Source organism: Pollachius pollachius (assembly GCF_949987615.1).
Source record: "Pollachius pollachius genome assembly, chromosome: 9".
Taxonomy (NCBI): domain Eukaryota; kingdom Metazoa; phylum Chordata; class Actinopteri; order Gadiformes; family Gadidae; genus Pollachius; species Pollachius pollachius.
The window spans coordinates 11006041-11031993 of record NC_136942.1 but is presented as its reverse complement, the minus strand read 5'-3'; the positions used below and the strand labels follow the sequence as shown (position 1 = coordinate 11031993).

Sequence of the window (25953 nt, the reverse complement as noted above, 5' to 3'; positions counted from 1 at the left end):
GTTAGTAGGGTTAGTAGGTCTAGTAGGGTTAGTAGGTCTAGTCAGGTTATTAGGGTTAGTAGGTCTAGTAGGGTTAGTAAGTCTAGTAGGTCTAGTAGAGTTAGTTTGCTCCGGGTTTGTAGGATTAGGCTTAGGGTAAGTAGGTTAGAAATATGACTTGTATTTGTCACGTAAATAAGAACACAAATATAATAATAAATACTTTCAGTTTTTTTATTTGAGAAGTATGACAATCATCTTTATTTAACGTTTGGGTTTTTGTGCACACAAACTACCCGGTTGACAGTCTGTATAATATAAAGAATGCATTTACATCGATATATATATAGTATGTAAATCATACAAAAGACATAGTGTAATTCATGAAACTGACGGCATGTAAATCATGATATAGCAACATCAGCGAGAGACGACAGCTGCCACCTCGTCTAGTGGTCACGGCTGATGACCTCTAAATGCTCCACTGAAGGCGCCATCTGGTGGTGGAACATAAACGTTACACTTCACTGCACAGAGGACTATAACAACAATGAGATAGTAAACTGGTTGCCTAAAAGAATGGTGATCGAAGAGCAAGAAGATTAAATAGATTATTTATGGTTTGGAATGGTTTAAATATGAGGTTATAGATGTACATATTATTTATTATTCAAAGTAGTTATAGATCTGTAACCTGATAATAAAAAATATAAGATGTTGTTAAAGTCACAATGTTAAGAATGAGCCCCTCCTGGTTTGGTCCATTGCTATTGATAACATTCAAGGAGGTCATTCTGACAGATGATTTTGGTTAGGTTTGGGTTAGGGTTACGCTGTGAGACGCTTGTTCTTTAAGTTCCCATTTGGATTTTGATTGAAGGATTTGAGCTCTGATGTTCTGCTGGTTCCTCAGCTTTGTTACTGCTCTGTATTCTGCTGGTTCATCAGCTTTGTTACAGCTCTGTGTTCTGCTGGTTCCTCAGCTTTGTTACAGCTCTGTGTTCTGATGGTTCCTCCGCTGGATGTAGTGTTAGAGCTCTTTGTTCACTTGTTCCCCAGCTGTGTTAGAGCTGTGTTCACTGGTTCCTCAGCTGGATGTGCATGCGGTAGGGTTTGGGGGTCAGGGTCACCCCGAACATGGGGATGTAGTCGGGTTCTCCGGCGTCCACCGGCCAGGTGAACTTGTACCTCCGGAGCAGAGTGACCAGGATCAGGAAGAGCTCCATGCGGGCCAGGCCCTCCCCAAGACACATCCTGGGACCTGCAGGTCAGCAGGGCTTAGAGACGCTTCAGGGAATCACAGTCATCTAATCACCTTGTGGTTACACTAATCACAGTCAACACTGTATTGAGGAGCCTTGTAACACAGATACTAATCATAGTCAACACCCTCTAACACTAACACTCATCATAGTCAACACTGTATAGAGGAACCTTGTAACACTAACACTCATCATAGTCAACACTGTATAGAGGAGCCTTGTAACACCAACACTAATCATAGTGAACACTTTATAGAGGAACCTTGTAACACTAACACTAATCATAGTCAACACTGTAGAGCCTGAAACACCCTACTGTAATGCAGTAGGCCGTGAGTAGGTCATGTTCAAACCAGTAGGTCAGTAGGCCATGTGTAGGTCATGTTCCAGTAGGTCAGTTGGTCAGTAGGCCGTGTGTAGGTCATGTTCAAACCAGTAGGTCAGTAGGCCATGTGTAGGTCATGTTCCAGTAGGTCAGTTGGTCAGTAGGCCGTGTGTAGGTCATGTTCAGACCAGTAGGTCAGTAGGCCATGTGTAGGTCATGTTCCAGTAGGTCAGTAGGTCAGTAGGCCGTGTGTAGGTCATGTTCAGACCAGTAGGTCAGTAGGCCATGTGTAGGTCATGTTCCAGTAGGTCAGTAGGTCAGTAGGCCGCGTGTAGGTCCTGTTCAGACCAGTAGGTCAGTAGGCCGTGTGTAGGTCATGTTCAGACCAGTAGGTATGTAGGCCGTGTGTAGGTCATGTTCAGACCAGTAGGTCAGTAGGCCGTGTGTAGGTAATGTTCCTGTAGGTCAGTAGGCCATGTGTAGGTCATGTTCAGACCAGTAGGTCAGTAGGCCGTGTGTAGTTCATGTTCCAGTAGGTCAGTAGGCCGTGTGTAGTTCATGTTCCAGTAGGTCAGTAGGTCAGTAGGCCGTGTGTAGGTCATGTTCAGACAGACCAGTAGGTCAGTAGGCCGTGTGAAGGTCATGTTCAGACCAGTAGGTCAGTAGGCCGTGTGTAGGTCATGTTCAGACCAGTAGGTCAGTAGGCCATGTGTATATCATGTTCCAGTAGGTCAGTAGGCTGTGTGTCCAGGTCCTGATGTTCCAGACCAGTAGGACAGTAGTGATGACCTACCTGTGGAGAAGGGCATGAATGCCTCTGGCTTCTCAAAGTCCCCCTTCTCATTGAGGAAGTTCTCAGGGTTGAACTCTGCAGGGAACTTCCACTGGCCCTCCTCATTCAGAACCGATGTCAGGTTAGGGATCACCATGGTTCCCTGGGGAACACAGAGTCAGGTTAGGGATCTCCATGAATCCCTGAGGACACACAGACTCAGGTTATGGATCACGTAGGGATACTTTAATGAAGGTTAAGTGTTGGATTAGGTGGTACCTCAGTGAGGGTTAGATGTTAGGTCAGGTGGTGCTTCAGTGAGGGTAAGATGTTGGGTAAGGTGGTACCTCAACCAGGGTTAGGTGTTGGGTTAAGGGTACGTTAGGGTTAGGAGTACCTTTGGAATGGAGAAACCCAACAGTTGGGTTTCTTTGGTGGTGGAGTGAAAGACACTGAGAGGTACGGTGTTGGCCACTCTCTGGATCTCATGGATCACCGCCTGGAAACACAAACACTCCAGTTAGACAAAATGTCCTCAGGTTATGTTGATATATTCAATTAGATGATATGTACTCAAATCATTTTGTACTATGAAATTAGACAATGTGTCATGTTGAATTGAAATAGAAAAGTGAGTGATTGTGTTTTGTTGTTATTTTGTGTTTCCAAAGAAACAGATGTGCTGATGTGTCCTCAGCTGTGAGTTCTGTGATCGTTGAGGTAGGGCTACTAACAACCTACTAGTTCTCTAGTACTGCACCTGCATGTAGGGCATGTGGTTCCTGTCGTCGAAGCTGGCCTGCTCCTTTCCCTCCAGCTCTCGGTCAATCTCCTTCTGACAACCCTCTGAGGAGAGAGCAGACAGGAGCCATGAGGTCAGAGTTCACAGAGTCTGATGTTAGTGATGTAGGAGCATCACAGAGTCTGATGTTAGTGATGTAGGAGCATCACAGAGTTTGATGTTAGTGATGTAGGAGCATAACAGAGTCTGATGTTAGTGACGTAGGAGCATCACAGAGTCTGATGTTAGTGATGTTAGTGATGTAGGAGCATCACAGAGTCTGATGTTAGTGATGTTAGTGATGTAGGAGCATCACAGAGTCTGATGTTAGTGATGTTAGTGATGTAGGAGCATCACAGAGTCTGATGTTAGTGATGTTAGTGATGTAGGAGCATCACAGAGTCTTATGTTAGTGATGTAGGAGCATCACAGAGTCTGATGTTAGTGATGTTAGTGATGTAGGAGCATCACAGAGTCTGATGTTAGTGATGTTAGTGATGTAGGAGCATCACAGAGTCCTATGTTAGTGATGTTAGTGATGTAGGAGCATCACAGAGTCTGATGTTAGTGATGTGATGGTAGTGATGGTACCCTGTACGTCTGGGTGGGTCATCAGGTAGAGGATGCCGGTGAGCAGCGTGTTGGAGGTGGTGTCGGTCCCAGCGAAGTGGAGATCCAGGGAGAACATCATCAGTTGATCTAATGCGAAGGTGGAGCCATCATCGCCCCGCTTGGAAAAGGTAAAGACTCATATTGAATCTCGCTAGTCTACACCTGTCCACCACACCCACATCGAATCACACCCACATCTACACCTGTTCCTACCACACCCACATTTACCACTTTATAAACACCTGTTACACACACGCTGCACACTAACATACAGATATGTTAGCGTGCCATTTTAACGTGCTTTGCTAATGCAATCATAATGTGCTATGCTAACATGTCATGGAGCATGCTATGTTAGCCTGCTATGGTAACATGCTATGCTATGTCAGTTCTCTGTAGAGTTAGGGTTAGATACCTTGTCCAGCTCATCCAGGTAACAGTCCAGGAAGTCTCGTGGTTGCCCCGGGCGATGGGTTTCTAAATGTTCCTTCAACAGAGAATTCCCAAGTTCCTGACAACGCTAAAAATATGAAGAAAATAAGATGTTTTAAAATAAGCTCTAAAAACAAGGCTTTTCAATATGAATCGAAAGAATTCCAATGATTTGTTTATGGATGTGTTTATGAATGCTTATTAAAATGTGTATATTAATGTGTTAATGAATGTGTGTATGAATGTGTGTATGGTGAATATTAATGTGTATATGAATGTGTGTACAAATGTGTGTATGGTCGGTGAATATAAATTTGTGTATGGTGAATATTAATGTGCATATAAATTTGTATATCAATGTGTGTATAGTGAATGTGTGCATCAATGTGTGTCTCAATGTGTGTATGGTGAATGTGTGTATCAATCTGTGTATTAATGTTTGCATGGTGAATGCGTTTATCACGGTGCACATGAAGGAAAAGAGGTTACTTACGGCAACGTTCCTGAAACACTGTGTGAAGGGCAGCGGGAGATTACGGATCATAGGGATGGTGTCATACAGCTGCAGGAACACACACACAGCAACACATGACTATAGAACACACACAATAACTATACAACACACACATCACTATATAACACACACACAGCAACACATGACTATAGAACACACACAATAACTATACAACACACAGATCACTATATAACACACACACAGCAACACATGACTATAGAACACACACAATAACTATACAGCACCCACATCACTATATAACACACACACACAGCAACACATGGCTATAGAACACACACAATAACTATACAACACACACATCACTATATAACACACACACAGCAACACATGACTATAGAACACACGCAATAACTATACAACACACACATCACTATATAACACACACACAGCAACACATGTCTATAGAACACACACAATAACTATACAACACACACATCACTATATAACACACACACACAGCAACACATGACTATAGAACACACACAACAACTATGCAACACACACATCACTATATAACACTCACACACAGCAACACATGGCTATAGAACACACACAATAACTATACAACACACACATCACTATATAACACGCACACACAGCAACACATGGCTATAGAACACACACAATAACTATACAACACACACATCACTATATAACACACACACACACACAGCAACACATGGCTATAGAACACACACAATAACTATACAACACACACATGACTATATAACACACACACACAGCAACACATGACTATAGAACACACGCAATAACTATACAACACACACATCACTATATAACACACACACACAGCAACACATGACTATAGAACACACACAATAACTGAACAACACACAGATGACTATAGAACACACTAAATAAAGATACAGCACACACACGGCACCACATGACTATATAAAACACAAAATAACGATAGAACACACACATGACTATATAACACACACAGTAACTACACAACAAACAATAACGATATAACACACAATAGCTTTATAACACAGACACAATAACTATAGTCATGTGTTATAGGGTTATTGTATGTGTGTTGTATAGTTATTGTTTGTTATATCATTATTGTGTGTGTTGTATAGTCATGTGAGTTATATATATATATATATATATATACATATATATATACATATATATATATATATATATATACATTCTAATGTGTGTGTTGTTGTGTGTCTGTGTTACCATGGCCCAGGGCCCGTTGGCGATCTTGGCGTTTTCCGTGTACAGGTGGATGATCTCCTTGATGAATGGGTCGTTGTAGTCAAAGCGCTTTCCGAACAGAACCTGACAGATGATGTTGGAGGCGCCGTTATGGAACAACAGCTGGGGGTTCATGGTTCCACCTGGAGAACACACACATCCTTATTCATAGTTCCCACTTTTCCTCACAATATTACAACACTAACTTGTGGCTGGTGTTGAGTCCACTGTCACCAGCCTAGCTTCCAGCAACATAGCTAAACCTTTCTTAAGTGGCCTGTCTCTACTGTCTAACCCCTACCTGCTCCTTATTGGCCTGTCGCTACTGTCTAACCCCTACCTGCTCCTTATTGGCCTGTCTCTACTGTCTAACCCCTACCTGCTCCTTATTGGCCTGTCTCTACTGTCTAACCCCTACCTGCTCCTTATTGGCCTGTCTCTACTGTCTAACCCTTACCTGCTCCTTATTGGCCTGTCGCTACTGTCTAACCCCTACCTGCTCCTTATTGGCCTGTCGCTACTGTCTGACCCCTACCTGCTCCTTATTGGCCTGTCTCTACTGTCTAAGCCCTACCTGCTCCTTATTGGCCTGTCTCTACTGTCTAACCCCTACCTGCTCCTTATTGGCCTGTCGCTACTGTCTAACCCCTACCTGCTCCTTATTGGCCTGTCTCTACTGTCTAAGCCCTACCTGATCCTTATTGGCCTGTCGCTACTGTCTAACCCCTACCTACCATTAAGGAGCAGGTAGGGGTTAGACTACCTGCTCCTCAGGTATTGTGTGTGTTCTATAGTCATGTGTGTGTTGTGTAGGAGCAGGTAGGGGTTAGACAGTACATAGACATAGTGAGGCCCTTATAAATCAGTGTTTTAAACCGGTGGTACGGTAGCACCGGTGGTAATGTAGGGAACTGCAGATGGTACCTGGGATTTTATTCTGGAAATAGACCATTTTATAATAAAAGAAAAGTATATCGATGTTTTTTTTTTTAGACATTTGAAATATTGTTCATTAGTATTATGGCTTTTTGTTAATTAAAAAACAGTGCTGCCTTCTGCATCAATCATATGTTTTCCATTGTAAAGTTTCCATTAACCCACTGGGAGCGCGATGATGATCTCAAGAATGTTTATCCCCCTTTCGTATATAGGAATGTATATTAGTCAAAAGATAAGAAAGGAGGAAGGGGAGAGAAGGGGAGGAGGTTACACCTGACTACATTCCAAACCTTATTTTGATTTTTTCTGTATTTTGTTTTCTTTGTTTTTCTTTTCTATACGTATACTCTATGATGTAAAGTGTCTTTGAGTGACCTTCAAAAGAGCGCTATATAAACGGGTTAGCAATCTTAAATGGTTGGTTTTGATGGCCTGTGTGAATGAAGGGAGTGTGTTGGCCGGTCGGATGTGGGGAAAACGTAGGCACCTGAGGTCAAAGGTCGGGGCACTGCGATCGAGGACTCACCGATGCACTCATCCAGCGGCTCCATGAGGTACTGGAGCTCCGCCCGGATCCTGTCCTCCATCGACTGCTTCCCCAGGCCGAAGTTCCTCAGGGTCATCAGAGCGAAGCGCCGGTGCTCCTTCCAACGCGGCCCGTAGTCGGCCAGGATCACGCCTGCACACAGGACACACAAATGGTAGGTACACACATAGTACACACACACACACGGTACAGACATAGAACACACACACGGTACAAACACACATAGTACACACACACATGGTAGGTACACACACACGGTACCTACACACACAAAGTACACACTTAGTACATACCCACACACATATGGTACACACATAGTACACACACACACACACAGCACACACACACACACAGCACACACACATAGTACACACCTGTAGTCCGCTAGGATCACGCCTGCACATAGGACACACACATGGTAGGTACATAGTACACACACACACACACAGGACAGACACACACACACACACACACACAGGACACACACATGGTACACACACAGAGGACACACACACATGGTTGGTACATAGTACACACATAGTACAAACCTGTAGTTGGTCAGGATCACGCCTGCACACATAGTCAATACACACATAGTACAGACATAATAGTACACACACAAAGTACACACAAAGAACACACACACAAACAGGAGATGCGCACACAAATAGTAGATAGACAAATAGTTCATACACACACATAGTAGATACAAACACAGTAGAAACACACACACACACAGTAGATACACACATAGTAGACATTCACACACAGCAGCTACAGTCGGGCCTACCTTTGCCCTGGGTCATGGTGTTGACCAGCAGGTCTTGGGGCCGTCCAGAGAACTCAGAGGATCTCTCCACCAGGGCCTCCTTGATGGCCTTCACCCCGTTGAGGATGATGGCCGGGTTTGGGCCGATGAACAGGCTGTAGACAGGCCCGTAGCGCTCCGCCAGCTGGGGGCCCAGACCAGGTCAGGGGTAAGTTCCATCATAGGACCTAACCCTCATGTAGTCCTGAACCCATCCGGACCCTACCCCCTACATCTAGGCCCTACAGCGTAGACCAGGTCAGGGGTAAGTTCCATCATAGGACCTGACCTCATACAATGCTGAACCCATCCGGACCCTACCCCCTACATCTAGGCCCTACAGCGTAGACCAGGTCAGGGGGGGTGAGGGAGCATTATCTAGTGGGTGAAGGTCCATGAGAGAAGATCTGCAGAAGAAAGCAGAGACCGAAGGCTCCTGCCTGATCCCCGAGTCCATGTTTATTTACATAGGACTAGCGCTTAAGTGGACGTCATGGTTATGTGATGGTAGGACTAAGGTAGGATGAGGGTTCGGTGGTAAAGCCGGGAGGTATCTTCCCCTAGGTCCAAGTTCCAAGGATACAGAGCCATAAAAACAGTTCCACTTTCTCAGCTAAAGTTCAACCTGCAGGTTGTATAGCAAAGCACTCATCATCGTCCTCATCTTCCTCATCATCAGTCTCAGTAACTATTGTACCCTAATGCCTCTGTTGCCACAAAGCGGTTAACTGCTAGATATACAATAGTTTATAGTAGCTCTAGTACAGCCCAAATACTATCTCTTCAGTCCACTGGTACCACTCTAAGAAAACACACATTCCAGAATCCATTAAGTGGTTCCCTGGCCCAAGTTACCGCTAACCAATAAGAAGACAGATAACCATGAACAAAAAACAACAACAAATATGAAACCCACATTCTGAACATGTTAACACCACGCTCCTAACATGGTAGAAGACTTCCTTGACGAGGCTGTGTGGGGGTCAACTCACCCTCTGGAAGTCCTTCATGGGGTTGGAGAGGCTGAGGTTCAGGAGGTTCCCCAGGACGGGCAGCGCCGTGGGGCCCGGGGGGAACCCCTTGGGCCTGCGGGGCCGGAGCCCGAGCCACAGCAGGCCCAGCAGCAGGCAGATCAGCAGCAGAGAGGACAGCATGCCGGGGAACGGGAAGGGACTGGCCGAGGAGTGCTGGCTCTGCAGGAGAGTCCGCCCTCTTACGTAACCTTTGTGTCCGGGCAAACACTGGTCTCGTGTGTTTGGTGCGGTGGAGACCACACCGCCTGCCAAGTGAACACATTCCGAGTAAAGAACCAGTATGCCAGTAGTGGAATGGAGTGAATTACATTACAGATTTTTGCACTTATTTTTTCTAGGTTTACATCAAGACTTTGTATCTTAAACATGATTAAACATCTCCTCCCACGCTGTGCGTGACTTTTTTTTAAGTTGACTGTGAAATTGATAGTAATCTGTTATTCTAGTTTAGAGACAGCTGTGTCAGCATGGGCATATTTAAATTGATTTATTTCACATTTTGTCACTAATTGTCCTGTGATTCCACCCGTGTAAAGCCTTGAGGCTTTGTGTGTGAAAGGTGCTTTGTGAATAAAGCTGCCATGCCTACTTTTCGTTAAGACTTGTCCTCAGTTTTTTGTGTGGAGGGACGGTGTTCTGAGAATGCCTGTCACAGCATCAATTCATCCCAAAAAAAAAACCTCGTTCTGCAGGCTGAACCTCGAGACCTCTCTCAGATGAGGGAGGAGCTGACCTCTGACCTGGATTCCAAGCCCCTCATCATGGCAACACTTGTACTGCAGTCTTTGGAAGAGGACCCACCAAAACCAGGAAACAGGGCCAGGACCGGACCGGACCCGATCCAACTGCTCCAGGCCGCTCAATTTAACCCCTCACAACTTGTTGCCATGGTTTGTTTTGGCAAAGATTATTTTGTTATCTTGTACTAGCATACACGCATGTGCACTTCAAAATACTTGCTATACCAATACAAATGGGATTGGATTATTGACTATTGTGATTAATAATTAATGTGGTGTATCCTTTAGTAACCCTGGACTTTGCAACCACACACACACATAGAAACACACACACACACACACGCGCACGCACACACACACACACATACACACACACACACACATACACACACACACACACACACACAGGACTCAGTAGTAAGCAGGGAGAAAGGATTTATTGAAAGTATTGTATTGATTCATATTGGTGTTTGTCAGCTCTTATTCAGTATGTGGTTCAGTAAAGTAGCTTCTTCATGCTCAAATCCATCTTGTTGTTAATGATCTGCCGTCTCTCTGCAGCGGACCTCCAGTTTGTAGGGTTGTGGGCTCATGGCAAACCCAAAGACGGGACTGAGGTCTGGTTCTCCAGCTCCCGCTGGCCAGACGAACCGGAACCTCCTCAGCAGAGTCACAAACACCAGGAAGAGCTCCATGCGGGCCAGCCCCTCGCCCAGACACACTCGGGGACCTGGCCCCGGGAGACAGGGAGGTTAGAGAGCTACTAGCCCTACCCTGACCCAAACCATCACCCCTTAGCTTACTAAACCCTGACTAACCCGAATACCAAACCTAACAAATCCCTAACTAACCCTAACCTACTAAACCAACATACCTAAGCCGACTAAGCCCTAACCCTAACACCTAACCTACTAATCCCTGAATCCCTAACCCGAATACCCAACCTAAATAAACCCTTACTAACCCTAAGACCTAAGCTACTAAACCCACATACCTAAGCCCTAACCCTAACTAACCCTAACACCTAACCTACTACACTCACATACCTAAGCCGACTAAGCCCTAATCCTAACTAGCCCTAATATATAACCTACTAAGCGCTAACTAACTAGCCCTAACACCTAACCTACTAAGTCTTAATTCTAACTAACCCTAACACCTAACCTACTAAGCCCTAACTCTAACTAGCCCTAACACCTAACCTACTAAGCCCTAACTCTAACTAACCCTAACACCTAACCTACTAAGCCTTAACTCTAACTAACCCTTACACCTAACCTACTAAGCCTTAACTCTAACTAGCCCTAACACCTAACCTACTAAGCCTTAACTCTAACTAGCCCTAACACCTAACCTACTAAGCCTTAACTCTAACTAACCCTAACACCTAACCTACTAAACCCTAACTATCCCTTACACCTAACCTACTAAACCTTACCCAGCCCTTACACCCACGGAAAACCTGATAGGTCCACTTACCCACGGAGAACCTTGATTTGTCCCCTTACCAACAGAGAACCCTGATTGGTCCACTTACCCACGGAGAACCTTGATTTGTCCCCTTACCAACAGAGAACCCTGATTGGTCCACTCACCCACAGAGAATGGCACGAAGGCCTCTGGCTTCACAAACTCTCCTTGGTCGTCAAGGAAGTTCTCCGGGTTGAAGTCGTGGGGGAACTTCCACTGGCCCTCCTCACACAGCACAGACGCCATGTTGGGGGCAACTATGGTTCCCTTGGAAACAACATCAACACTTTATAGAATGGAAAGGTCACGTTCAAACTGTATACTGTTTGCTAAAGAATGAAAAATAGAATTATGTTAGATGTGAGGGTTAGGGTTAGGTTTGGGGTTAGGGTTAGGTTTGTGGTTAGATGTTAGGTGTCAGGGTTATGGTTGGATGATGGTTCAGGTTGGGTAAGATGTTGGGGTTAGGTGTACCTTGGGTAAGGAGAATCCCATCAGCTGGGTGTCTTTAGTGGTGCAGTGAAAGACACTGAGTGGTATAATGTTGGCCACTCTCTGGACCTCATGGATCACTGCCTGGAACAAACCATCAAGTGTGGAACTGGAGTCTGCTGTCATTAACCACCGGTAGGCCTAACAGTAGTAGACCAATATAAAAGGTGCAAACCTTTATATTCACTAGTGATTATAAAAGTTGTAAACCTGAACGTAAGGCATCTTCTGTCTGTCTCCAAAAGCAACCTTGTCCTTCCCCTTCAATGCAAAGTCTATTTCCTGGTGGCATCGCTCTGAGGAGGCAAACAGACAGAGAGACAGATGATGGATCATTTATGCTTTTTCATTCTGTATAAAGAGTGTTCATTTTTCATTCTATAGATGAGTTTATAATGTTTAACGATGACGTAAATGTGGATAGAAGACTTCTATGTTGTCTAAGGGCCTTTTAGATAAAGGTTTAAATAAAGGTTAAAGGTCCAATGACATGCCACCAGCCGGTGTGAGTGTGATTATCCTTACAAGCCATTTTGAAAATAATAAATAAATAATAAATAAATAAAATAAAAAAGAGCCAGATTTTCAAAACGGCTCGTAAGGCTAATCACACTCACACCTGGTGGCATGTCATGGGACCTTTAATTTTTTTTTTTACCTTTATTTCACCAGGTTAGTCTCATTGAGCTATAAAATCTCTTTTTCAAGAGAGACCTGACCAGGATAGGACCTTTAAGGACCTTGTATGTGTTTTAGATAAAGGTTTAGATAAAGGTTAAGGACCTTGTATGTGGGGGTGAGCCATCATGTAGAGGACCCCAGTCAGCAGGGTGTTGGACGTGGTGTCCGTTCCAGCCAGGTGAAGATCTTGAGCAAACGAGCAGAGCTGATCTTCTGAGAACGACAAACCATCTTCTCTCTGGCGAAGGAGATGAAGAGAATGAGCCAAAACCAGACAGAACTGCACGTTAACCGATGAAAAGACCAACCCAGACCTTGTCCATCTCCTCCAGGTAGCAGTCCATCACGTCTCGCTGTTCCCCTGGCAGCCTGCTGCTCTTGTGCTCCTGGATCACCTCTGCGGTCTTCTCATTCAACTCCTGAGATCATGAGAAGAGCAAAACATTCTATAACACTCTATTCAGTGTGATAACATCATACATTGCTATGGCCCTCATCCCATTATGCTCACAAGCAAGTGAATTCTTCCCTATTTTTGTCAAATGAATGTTCTTGTTCATCTAAAACATGACGAAACCTGGATTTGAGACATCTTGACCTACCTTGAAGTTCTTCATGGCCTTCTGGAAGGGCAGAGGCAGGTTTCGCACTGCAGGGATGGCATCGTAGATCTGTGAATCAACGGGTGTTGTGTTGAGGTGTTGTGACGTCACGCCCTACAGACTCCCTTTCCTCTGTGTCGTTAGTGTAATGTTTGTAATAAATGTTAATTGGTAATTCTGTAACCTGTGTTCTATGAGTTACGGTTCCATAGTACTGCCCCAGTTTGGTGGTTCCCAGTTTGTGAACACAAGTAAAGCTTCCTTTGGGACAAACTCTGAGTCTGATCTCTACATCTGAGTTCACCTCACTGGGCAAACAGGTTTAGTACTAGAGGCTCAGGAGGGTTTAGTGTGGTTAGGGTCAGGATTAATACCGGCTCGGCAGGGTTTAGTGTGGTTAGGGTCAGGATTTGTACCGGCTCAGGAGGGTTTAGTGTGGTTAGGGTCAGGTTTTGTACCGGCTCAGCAGGGTTTAGTGTGGTTAAGGTCAGGATTAGTACAGGCTCAGCAGGGTTTAGTGTGGTTAGGGTCAGGTTTTGTACAGGCTCAGGAGGGTTTAGTGTGGTTAGTGTCAGGATTAGTACAGGCTCAGGAGGGTTTAGTGTGGTTAGTGTCAGGATTAGTACAGGCTCAGGAGGGTTTAGTGTGGTTAGTGTCAGGATTAGTACAGGCTCAGCAGGGTTTAGTGTGGTTAGGGTCAGGTTTTGTACCTGCTCAGGAGGGTTTAGTGTGGTTAGGGTCTGGTTTTGTACCGGCTCAGGAGGGTTTAGTGTGGTTAGTGTCAGGATTAGTACAGGCTCAGCAGGGTTTAGTGTGGTTAAGGTCAGGATTAGTACAGGCTCAGGAGGGTTTAGTGTGGTTAGGGTCAGGTTTTGTACCGGCTCGGCAGGGTTTAGTGTGGTTAGGGTCAGGATTAGTACAGGCTCATGAGGTGTGGTTATTGTCAGGTTTAGTTTAGTGGGTAGGACCTGGTTAGGGGTCAGTATTGGTAAGGGGTCAGTCCTGGTTGGGGGTCAGTACTGGTTAGCGGTTAGTACTGGTTAGCGGTTAGTACTGGTTAGGGATCAGTCCTGGCTAGCGTTAGTACTGGTTAGCGGTCAGTCCTGGTTAGGAGTCAGTCCTGGTTAGTTGGTCCTCTCACCATGGACCAGGCTCCGTTGAGGATCTTGGTGTTCTCTCTGACGGTCCTGATGGAGAGCTTCATGAAGGGGTCGTTGTGGTCGTATTTCGGACCGTAGACGACCCGACTGACGATGTTGGAGGCGAGTTTATGGAACAGCACCTGAGGATTGACCTCTGACCCTGCAGACATTGAAGAAACAGAACCCTGATCCTCAGCATGAATACGAGACAGCTGGTTTATAGAGGCAGAGTTCACCTAGACTCTATATAACCCCCCCCCCCCCAGCGATATATTGTTGTTTCTCTTTCTTCTGACAATGTACTTATTGTAAGTAGAAGAAGGTATCTTGTGTTTGTACCAGCGCTCTCCTCCAGCAGCCTCACCACCTGCTGGGTCTCCTGGAGGATCCTCTCCTCCATGGACTTCTTCCCCAGGCCGAAGTTCCTGAGCACCTGGAGGCCGAAGCGACGGTGGTCCCTCCACTGGGTGTCGTACCCGGCCAGCGCCAGTCCCGGAGCCCGGGCTGGGGGCGACAGGTGGGCACAACGTTAGTCCAACCCCCCCCCCCCCCAGGTGAAGGAGAGGGCCAGGGGTCAGACACATCTTGCCCCCTTCATTGATTGTTTCACTCCCTGTCCTTATGTTTCTCTCACCTCTGATTGTCCTCAAGCACCTTAATTGTTTTCACCTTTACCTTAACATTTCCCTCCTAGTGGATTTGGTCGGCGTGTTCCCTTTCCTCTGTGCTGCTTCATCTTTGTTCGTTGTATCAAGCATCCAAGCATTTTCCCAGTGATATTTACGGTTCCCAGTTTTCTGATTGCTGCCCCTTTACTCCCGACTACACCTTTGCCTTCACCCTGCCAGATTGTTTGCCTGATTTCCGGCTGACTATCCGTGTACCGACCCCCTCCTCATGACTTCTTCCTTCCTGATTAAGGGTTATTTTTTCTTTCCCTTTTGGGGGCTTGGGTAAGGGGGGTGTCATAAATATTTCACATTTTAAGCCATTTGAGACTGTAATGGTGATTAAGGGCTATACAGATAAAAGTGAATTGAATTGAATTTAACTACGCCCTGGTCTTCTCCCAGCCGGATTATTTCCCTGATCTCTGACTGATCCCCCGTGTACCGAGAGACTTCTGCCCCCTCGTGCTATGAGTCCTGTCTCCCTGCTAATCGCCCTGCCGTCACAGTGTAGGTGGCTGCTGGGGTACCTTCCCGCTGGGTTGCGTCGTTCATCAGGAGGTCCTGGGGCCGTCCAGAGAAGTCTGCGGCCCTGGTGACGAGGGCCTCCTTCAGCGCCCGGAGGCCGTTGACCACGACCACCTTCCGGGGGCCGAGGAACAGGCTGTACACCTTGCCATAGCGACGGGCAAGCTGGGGACGGAAGAGACAAATCGCCAAATAAATATGGAGTAAATCAGATATTAATGTTTGTTTACGCTATGTACGTACATATACAGTACTTTAACTATTTATAATGGTGTCATCAAAAAGGAGGAATGTCTCTCTGCACTATAAAACAAAACAATTTAACTTCTGTAAGAACCATCCACAAAAAGCAGTATAGAACCATCCACTCAGAGCAGTATAGAACCATCCACTCAGAGCAGTATAGAACCATAGACTCAGATTAGTATAGAACTGTGGACTCAGAATAGTATAGAACCATGGACTCAGAGCAGGGCACTGATCCAGGCTGTCTATGAAGCGTTGTTCTTACCCGGCTCAGATCTGGAATGGGGTTCTCAGAGCTTAATTCCAGGAGGTTCCCGATGAGGGGTAGTGCTAACGGCCCTGGAGGGAAGTCCTTCCCTCTTATGTTCCTCAACAGGAAATAGAAGAACCACAAGACGACGGCGAACAGAACCAACGACCCGAACATGATCCTGGTCCGACAGACCGTAGCCGTCCTGCTCCTCTCCACCCAGCTTTAGCCCTGGTCCAGAGCTGGTGTCACAACAGCCAATGGGTTGGTGTTGGAGTAGAAACCCTGACCAAGCCTGCAGGTTAATGATATACTCAACAAGAGATAGCATACAACACTGTATGCCTGAAACAATACGAGTGGTAGTAGGCATCCAATCCCAAACCTACTCACAGGGACCACAGATGACAATTTAGGTAACCGGATACAATCAAAACACTGTGGTTGTTTGCAGAGCTGTTGCTGAAAGACACTAGGGTAGCATGTTCCTACATGTTCTGGTGTTCTAGATGCACCAAGGCCGTCTAATTCATTCATCCTGTTTTATCCTGTTGTGGGGACTGACTGGATGCCTGGTCTGTTGTGACTGGATGCCTGGTCTGTTGTGACTGGATGCCTGGTCTGTTGTGACTGGATGCCTGGTCTGTTGTGACTGGATGCCTGGTCTGTTGTGGTGTCTGTGACTGGACGCCTGGTCTGTTGTGACTGGATGCCTGGTCTGTTGTGACTGGATGCCTGGTCTGTTGTGGTGTCTGTGACTGGATGCCTGGTCTGTTGTGACTGGATGCCTGGTCTGTTGTGGTGACTGTGACTGGATGCCTGGTCTGTTGTGGTGACTGTGACTGGATGCCTGCTCTGTTGTGACTGGATGCCTGGTCTGTTGTGGTGAGTGGATGCCTGGTCTGTTGTGACTGGATGCCTGGTCTGTTGTGGTGACTGTGACTGGATGCCTGGTCTGTTGTGGTGACTGTGACTGGATGCCTGGTCTGTTGTGACTGGATGCCTGGTCTGTTGTGGTGACTGTGACTGGATGCCTGGTCTGTTGTGGTGACTGTGACTGGATGCCTGGTCTGTTGTGACTGGATGCCTGGTCTGTTGTGACTGGATACCTGGTCTGTTGTGGTGAGTGGATGCCTGGTCTGTTGTGACTGGATGCCTGGTCTCCCCTGATGGTTACCAGCCAGCTCACCGCCCAACACCTTAGAAATCTTTTTATTTTCTTAACTTAATCATTTTAAATGTTGGCTTCTATTACTATGTGTGCAATGAGGCCCCCAGTGCTCTCGTAACCACCCTTGGAGGAGGGACCCCCAACCTGAAGGGGGGATCCCAACCGTGAAGGAGGGACCCCAACCCTGAAGGAGGGATCCCCACTGTGAAGGAGGGGTCCCCCACTGTGCAGTCCTTCTCAGAATTTTCTTTTTCTTGCCCTCCAGGGGGCTGGGGTTTGGAGGGTATTATAAATACATAGCCTGTTAAAGCGCTTTGAGGCTGGAACTGCGATTGAGGGCTAAACCTAATTGAATCAAAGCCGGTGTGAAGGAGTGCTGTAAAGGTGGACTGCAGAATGGATTGATAAAAGATCAACAAACAGCTCACAGTGATCTAAATATACAACATTTACACATTTTTTTTATATTCACCAGCTGCAGGGCTAGAGAACATCACCAGCGAATAGCTTCAAAAGTCCTACAAAGACAGCATCAACAAGGCGCTAACTTCAAAGATCCAACACTGACCCAATCAATGAAGTTAACAACCTTCTTTTACAGTGTTACATTCTACCAATACACTATGAAAATCTATCTAGACACTATTACATTCTAGACACTAAATTCTTTCTAGAGAATATGAGATTCTATCTTAACACCATGACATTCTATCTTACATTCTATCTAGAAATTATTACATTCTATCAAACCATTACATTCTTTCTAGACACTGTTATATTCTAGGCAACATTACATTCTAGACACTATGCCATTCTATCTTGACTCTACCAACCCTATTGTTTCCACCATTCCTGCTGTGCATGGCGTTACACACGGCCATTGAGAGGAAACTAAGGAACCTGAGCTGATGTTTCAGTACATGTACAGACCTGTTAAGGCCTCTGAAAGGTATGTATGTGTGTGTGTGTGTGTGTGTGTGTGTGTGTGTGTGTGTGTGTGTGTGTGTGTGTGTGTGTGTGTGTGTGTGCGTGTGTGCGTGTGTTCCAAGCCCAGTGACCTCAAGTTCATTGGTGAAAAAGTGAAGGAATTAATATCATATATCAAACTGCGATGCTATAGATTTTTTTAGCACTGTTTTGCCTGGTCATTTAGAATTTCATTATCATGAATGAGACAAGAATGGCTGTTGAGTAATTCATGTTCGGGTTACAGTTTTTGACTATTGTTTCCCCTCGGTGTTGAAGACTGGGATTATTTTGTCAAACAGGAAACACAATTCACACAACCACACAAAGAAGTAGCAGAACATTTCAGATCTTTTGAAAAATCAAGCACTTCGTTCTTCAAACTGTGAAATAATTTATAAAAATTATGTTTGGCATGGAAGTGTACAGACAGAAATTTATTGACCAGACACAACAAACAAGACCAACTGCTGGACTTCTCTCCAAACTGAATTCAGCCAATACATCCGTGCCTCTTCCATGGCTTGATTGGTCCCTATGTGGGGGAGGTATAAGGAGTTGTTTCCCCTAAGGGTTTGTTTAGGTATTAGGTGAAAGATGGTTAAGATTATAATATAACTTCCATGCCTTCACCCACACGTGATCTAGGACCAACTTTCTCCATTACTCCAATGAGAACGCGCTTACAGCCGACACCTCATAAATATTCAGTAGCTGCCCTGGGACCACCAGACCCTGAGAAACAACGAAAAAAATCGACCTTTCTCTCTGCGGCTCTTGTCTGAGACCCCCCAGAGCCTGAGACACAACGACCTTTCTCTCCTTTCCCTCTCTCTTAAGAGTCACTGGAGTTTATCTTCGGAACCAACGAAGCGGGAGCCGACTACCGCGGGGGACCGTATCTCCGATGACACCGGGGGACGGTATTTAGAGTGGAACCGGGGGACGGTATTAACAGTGACACCAGGGGACGGTATTTACAGTGACACCAGGGGACTGTATTTACAGTGGCACCGACGAGCTAACTGTGGTACGTTGTGTTTCTATATTGTGTATAATAGATGTTTAACGATGGATGTTTAAATGAGGTGGATGTTAAAGTATGTCTCAGAACGTGCGCGCGAAGCAGCAGTGGGACGGAAGCCGTCAGGACCACACAGAGTTGAGCTTATTGATGTCTCCTGTTCACCGGCCTGAGGGTTTAATACACCTAATAATATAATAATAATATATATATATATATATATATATATATATATATAGTTATCGTTTCATATCAATATATCCTGTAACGATTAACCGTGTTTCTTAATAAACCTAATAATAGTATAATAATATATAGATATAGATATAGTCTCATCTCAATCTATCCTGTAACCATTCTTCGTTTCTTATATTGTTTTTTAACAAGTGAGTCGGTTGTTTTAAATGTATTGTGTATTTGTAGTTAACCCTTGAGTTATTAATTATTCATCTTCACATTAAATGGTACGATTCTTTCAAACCTTTTTTAAATACAGTGCTCTTTTCATTACTATGAAGTTTAAAAATATGTCAGTCTGGACTCAGAGGACCCAGTTTTGGACCCAGAGTCAGGCTTAGTAGGATTATAAATTGTATTTTAATGGTTAGGGTTACTAGCTGACCAATAGGGTTAGTTAATCGTGTGTGGTACTAGCTGATCTATAAGGTTAGGTCTATCCTGTGTGTTACTAGCTTACCTATAGGGTTAGTTAATCATGTGTGTTACTAGCTGACCTATAGGGTTAGGTCTGTCATGTTACTAGCTGACCAATAGGGTTAGGTCTGTCATGTTACTAGCTGACCTATTGGGGTAGGGTTAGGTATGTTGTATGTGTTGCTAGCTGACCTATTGGGGTAGCGTTAGGTATGTTGTGTTTGTATGTGTGTTTATCTCATGTGCTTTGTGTTCCAGCCTTCTCAGTGACGTCTTCAGTTCTTCCACTGCAGGTAAACGAAGCACAGAAAGGAACGCAGTTCTGTCATTTTATGTACCCCTAGGATCTAAGTGTGTGTGTGTGTTTAGAGGGGATGGAAGCGGCGGTGGCGGGAGGTGCAGACCTCACCAGGAAGTTTGTGTCGGAGGCGGAGCTTGACGAGGCAAGGAAGAAGAGACAGGAGGAGTGGGAGCAGGTCCGCAAGCCAGACGACCCCGAAGGTACACAAGCACGCACAAAGACACACGCACGCACACAGACACATGCACACGCATGCACACACACAGCTGTGCATCATTGTGTGTGTTAGAGTTCATATTGCATATCATCAATGATATAGTGTGTGTGTGTGTGTGTATATAGAGGCCCCAGAGGAGGACTATGACCACCGCTGTCTGTTCGAGCGTCTCCAGGAGCAGAAGGACAAGAAGCAGGAGGAGTTTGAGGAGCAGTTCAAATTCAGTACGACCTCTGAACCCAGCCACTAACCCTCAATAACCACCACTCCCCCCCATAATGAATAACCACTAACCCCCCCATAACTATTAACCCCCCAGAACATAAACCCCCCCATAACCACTATCCCCTCCATTACCCCTAACCCCCAAGAAAACGACCACCCCATAACCATTTAACCCTCATAGCCACTAACCCCCCCATTACCCACCATGAAGTTTAACATTAGCATAACGTGTAGCATAAGATAGAGCACCACATGTGAGATAAAAGGCTCAACTGTGGTGTTTCCATGGTTACAGAGAACATGGTGAAGGGATTGGACGAGGACGAGAGTCACTTCCTGGACGAGTGCTCCCGGCAACAGAGTCTGGTGGAGAAACAGCGGAGAGACGAGGAGAAGAAGGAGATGCTGGAGTACAGAATATCCTTCATCAACAAGATAACCCTATATTATAGACAAAGATAACCCTATATTATAGACAAAGGTAACTCTATGTTATACACAGCTAAGCCTCTATTACACAATGTTAGGCCTATAGACACAGCTAACACTTTATTATATACACAGCTAAACCTATACTATATACACAGCTAACCCTATGTTGTATACAGCTAACCCTATATTACATACAGCTAACCCTATAGACACAGCTAACACTATTACATACACAGCTAACCCTATAATACATACACAGCTAACCCTATATTAGATACACAGCTAACCCTATATTACATACAGCTAACCCTATATTATACACAGCTAACACTATTACATACACAGCTAACACTATTACATACACAGCTAACCCTATAATACATACACAGCTAACCCTATATTAGATACACAGCTAACCCTATATTACATACAGCTAACCCTATATTATACACAGCTAACCCTATATTATACATGGCTAACCCTATTTTACACACAGCTAACTCTATATTACATACAGCTAAACCCTATATTATACACGGCTAACCCTATATTACATACACAGCTAACCCTATATTACATACAGCTAACTCTATATTATATATTGCTAACCCTATATTACATACACAGCTCACTAAAACAAACCTATATTATAGACTTGCCTTAAGGATAGTCTGTGTTCCTTCATGTTTGAGCTAAGAGCTACAGGTAGTCTGTGTTCCTTAATGGTTGAGTTAGGGGGTACAGGTAGTCTATTCCTTAATGGTTGAGTTAAGGGCTACAGGTAGTCTGTGATCCTTAATGGTTGAACAGTGCGCTTGTCAAGCGAGTGACTGTCGAACCAGAGAAGAAGGCTGGACCTAAACCTTTAGGGACGGAGCAAAAGACAAGCCACCTATCTCAGGCACATCTATTGGCCGGTGCTGTCAAAAGACGCAGGTAAATAGCCAATCAGAATGGAGCGACATCATTAAGGTACTGAGCATGTGCAGAACTGAGTTAAGTTCTCGTGTGATACTTCCAGCTCGTCCCAGTCGTCAGACAGCGGCAAGAAACCCAAGATTGCCGTGGAGACCGGAGCCTCAGGACAGGACACTGGTCAGTGATTATTATGGGATGTTCAAACCTGTTAACCTCAGTGTGATGCCTGCTAGCCTCACCAACACCCTGTGGTTTGGGGGGGGGGGAGGAGGAGGAGGAGGAGGAGGGGGAGGAGGAACAGGAGGAGGAGAAGGAGAGTAAGGAGCAGGAGGAGGTAATGAGTGCGTGTCTCTTGCAGTGGGAGGAGGAGCAGTGCGGGCCCCGGGGCCCCAGCGGCTGTTGCTCCCGTCGGCAGCGGTGTGTGTGGGGGTGCTGCCCGGGCTGGGGGTCCTACCCGGGCTGGGGGTCTACTCCGGGAGCAGCGACTCGGAGAGCAGCTCCGACAGCGAAGGTAGCGTGGACGTCCTGCTGGGGGCAGACCGCAGCCGCCGGGGGCACCGCTAGACGTACACACGCAAAGACACGCACACGCAGGGACTCACACAGGGACGCACACGCACACAGCGGCCGGGCGCACCACTAGTCATACACACACACGCACACACAAGCACACAAACAAACACGCAAACACAGGCACACACACACAAACACACACACACACCTACGCTCAGTCATACAGATACACACACACACCCCTCTGTGTTCTTGCTCTGTGATAAGGATGTTGATTATAGATTATAATTAAATTATATATTATGATATATATATTAAATGGTATAGAATATAAATAAAAATGAATGATATGAAATATGAATTGTTTTCTGCATGATTTGGAACACACGCTGCATCAGTTGTGTTACGGTGAGTTGGTTTAGGATTAGTTGTGTTAAGGTTAATTGTTTAAGGGGTTAGGAGGTGGTTTAGGGTTAGTTGTGTAAGGGGTTATTTGGTTTAGGGTTAGTTGTGCTAGAGGTTAGTTGTGTTAGAGGTTAGTTGTGTGCGACTAGTTATGTTGGGGATTAGGGTTAGTTGTGTTTTGGTTAGTTAGGTTTGTTGTTAAGGCTTGATGTGTTTGGTAAGTTAGTTGTTAGTTGTGTTATGGTGAATTATGTTAAGGTTAGTTGTGTTTGTTAGTTCTGTTTTGGTTAGTTGTGTAAGGGGCTAGTTGTGTTGGGGTTAGTTTGTTTGGGGGCAGTTGTGTTAGGGTGAGTCGTGTTGGGGTTAGTTGTAGTTGTGTTGTTCTCAGCTGTGGATGACACTGTCTCTTAGTCCATGGTGGAAATTCTGCAATGGGGAATATTTCTACTAAATCTTATGAAGCCATTACTGATTCCTCTTGAAACGGGAGTTGATGTACAACATTTTTACGCCTATACTTTGATGTAAAACATTACGACTACTACCTGTTTTTCTGACATGGCCCCTCCCCTCCAAATCTCACAGTTTAAGCTGAGCCAATCCCGAGCCTAGACGATGACATCATGCCCCTCCCACCCCTCCCCCAGTCCCTGGCACTGCAGCGTACCATTGGCTGAGGGAACAGTAATTGACAGCTGTGGAGCAATGAAGACACTGCTTAGACTGCTGTCACATGATTGACACGTGTTGTGAACCAATAAAAGAGCGAAGGCAGAGCTGGAGAAGTTTCTATTGGCCGAATCGTGATATGTTTTTATTTTTTCTTTTGTTTGAGACGTGAAGTTATGTAGGTGAATAAAGACTCTTACCATCTGCGTGTTGTTGTTTACTCAATTATATAATAGATAACCTTCTTTACAGATGTGGAAGTACCTTTTAATAATATTATCAAGTAATAATTATTCTCTATAGAGACAGTATATTCTCTTGTTGCGAAAACAGCTGGCTGTTTAAATTGTACCTAGTGGGGGCTCGAACCGGCAACCCCAGGAATGAAAGAAGAGCGCACTCTGCGTATGTACAACGGTTGTAAATTGTTGTACTCTGGAGTCGGAAGCGTTCTGCTGCCCCATTGTGTCCACCGGAGGTAGCGCTGCAGAGATCCGCGTACTGCTGCCCCCTTGTGTCCACCGGAGGTAGTGCCGCAGAGATCCGCGACGCTGAACTGGAAGTCCTACAACAGCCGCAGGACCAGAGCGAGTCTCTGAACTACCAAAGGTATACGGCTCTGTACGGCCTAGGGAGGTGGGTTAGTTAGGCTAGGTCACAACAGGTGGGTTAGTTAGGCTATTTCATATCAGGTGGGTTAGGCTACATCATATCAGGTGGGTTAGTTATGCTAGGCCACATCAAGTGGGTTGGTAAGGCTACGTCACACCAGGCGGATTAGTTAGGCTAGGTGACTCGGTGGGTAAGGGGGTAGAGTGAAGTGGGTTAGTGAGACTAGGTCACATCAGGTGGGTCATTGCCTGGGGTAGGTGGGTTAACTAGGGGTCAGATTTTAACAGTTTAGTTAGGGGGTAGGGTAAGTTAGGGGGTAGGTTAACATCAGGTTGGTTAGTTATGGGGTAGGTTTAGATCTGGGGGGTTAGTTAGGGGGGAGGTTTACTTCAGGTGGGTTAGTTGGTGGGTAGGGTTACATCAAAGAGGGACTTCATTTCAACACTTTTTTCCTTGAAACGGTTTATTGACCTGAGTGTTGACATAGACAACATTTTCTATAAAAATCCGCGATAACACAATAGGTACGAACATCCATGTCCATGCACATATCGGTACGACAGAGTACCCACGTTTCCACAGAATCAAGTCACGTTAGAAACGTCCAAAACGGGGCCTTCGGAGAGTTTACGTTGATAGCCTACGTACAATAAATGCATTTCAAAACTTCAGAATCCACTTTAGAAAATAGTTTTTCCACAACAATTTGCCTTGGATAGTCGTAAACTGAGCCGAGTTACAATGTTACAAAGTTATAATAATAATAATAATAATAATAATAATAATAGTATATATTATATAAAATAATATATATTATATATATATTATGTAAAATAATATGTATATAATTTATCATTGTATAAAATCATGCATCTGTGGTCATCAGCAGTGTTTTGTAGACAGTGCAACCAGGTTGGCAACATGCATAAGAAAGACTGAAGTATTATCTATTAACTGATGCTAACTAAAGACCGCTAAAAACTTAAGTATTACCTATTAACTGATGCTAAGTAAATACTGTGAAAGACTTAAGTATTAACTATTAACTAGTCCCAACTAAAATATCAGTAATGGCCAAATTATGAAACAGTCATTTCTTTTTCAGTAATTTCGGCCTCACAAGACGGAGCACCCCTCCCAGAATGCAACGCTGCGTGACGTAGGTTCACAATCATTTTCAATGTTTAAGTTCAGAATCCCTTGCTGGCATAAGAATTTCACCACACATTGTGCCCACATCAGAAGTCATGATGGAATAAAGAGTTGTTTACAATAACAATTAAAGTGTTCAGAGTTCAGACTAGGGATGGGAACTCATGGTTTACCAAATCAACTGTTTATGACCCAACACTGTTACTATAATCAGGTTCTGGTCACAGAGACGACAGGTGAACCTGATAGGGGTTCTGGAGACTGATGGTCTCATGTGGTTGTTTACCTCGGCATTTTAGTTTGTGTTCCCAACATAACTCAACAGGCATCCTCGTCTGTCGATGCTCTAGTGAGCGCTGCTGTCTCCATCACAGCTGCTACCACAAATACTCTGTTTTCAGAGGTTCATCTATCTTTGAAGAGACTGTTTGGAGAGTTCATTCTATGTGTTTAGAAGCTTCTAGGGGCATATCACATGACCATATCCGTGGATCCTGGACACCAGAAGAGGCCAAGATGTAGAGCGCCATACAAACCTCTTAAAGCTCTGCAGGGAGTTTCGTCGTTTGAACAGAGATGGATTTTGAAGGAGTTAAACCACAGCTAAACGTGGCTT

At 45.0% G+C, this 25953-nt stretch overlaps 2 protein-coding genes across 2 annotated transcripts; one reads left to right on the top strand and one right to left on the bottom strand.

The window, feature by feature from the left end:
* Positions 1 to 255: 255 nt before the first annotated feature.
* LOC307080173 (uncharacterized protein) lies at positions 256 to 16401 on the bottom strand. Its single transcript, XM_079742805.1, has 22 exons — positions 16094 to 16401; positions 15585 to 15747; positions 14726 to 14890; positions 14386 to 14546; positions 13245 to 13313; positions 12957 to 13061; positions 12745 to 12880; positions 12172 to 12257; positions 11944 to 12045; positions 11595 to 11736; positions 10548 to 10729; positions 9218 to 9418; positions 8208 to 8370; positions 7397 to 7549; positions 5914 to 6074; positions 4657 to 4725; positions 4147 to 4251; positions 3711 to 3849; positions 3099 to 3184; positions 2736 to 2837; positions 2360 to 2501; positions 256 to 1240 (listed from the first exon to the last, which is right to left on the bottom strand). Exons 1-22 carry the CDS (start codon positions 16253 to 16255, stop codon positions 1056 to 1058), a joined length of 2979 nt encoding a protein of 992 aa, XP_079598931.1. The 5' UTR covers positions 16256 to 16401; the 3' UTR covers positions 256 to 1055.
* A 2798-nt stretch (positions 16402 to 19199) lies between these two features.
* Positions 19200 to 23779, top strand: psme3ip1 (proteasome activator subunit 3 interacting protein 1). Its single transcript, XM_079743047.1, has 9 exons — positions 19200 to 19245; positions 20152 to 20186; positions 20265 to 20394; positions 20537 to 20635; positions 20932 to 21054; positions 21878 to 22004; positions 22090 to 22163; positions 22345 to 22497; positions 23490 to 23779. Exons 3-9 carry the CDS (start codon positions 20268 to 20270, stop codon positions 23492 to 23494), a joined length of 708 nt encoding a protein of 235 aa, XP_079599173.1. The 5' UTR covers positions 19200 to 19245; positions 20152 to 20186; positions 20265 to 20267; the 3' UTR covers positions 23495 to 23779.
* The last annotated feature ends 2174 nt before the right edge of the window (positions 23780 to 25953 follow it).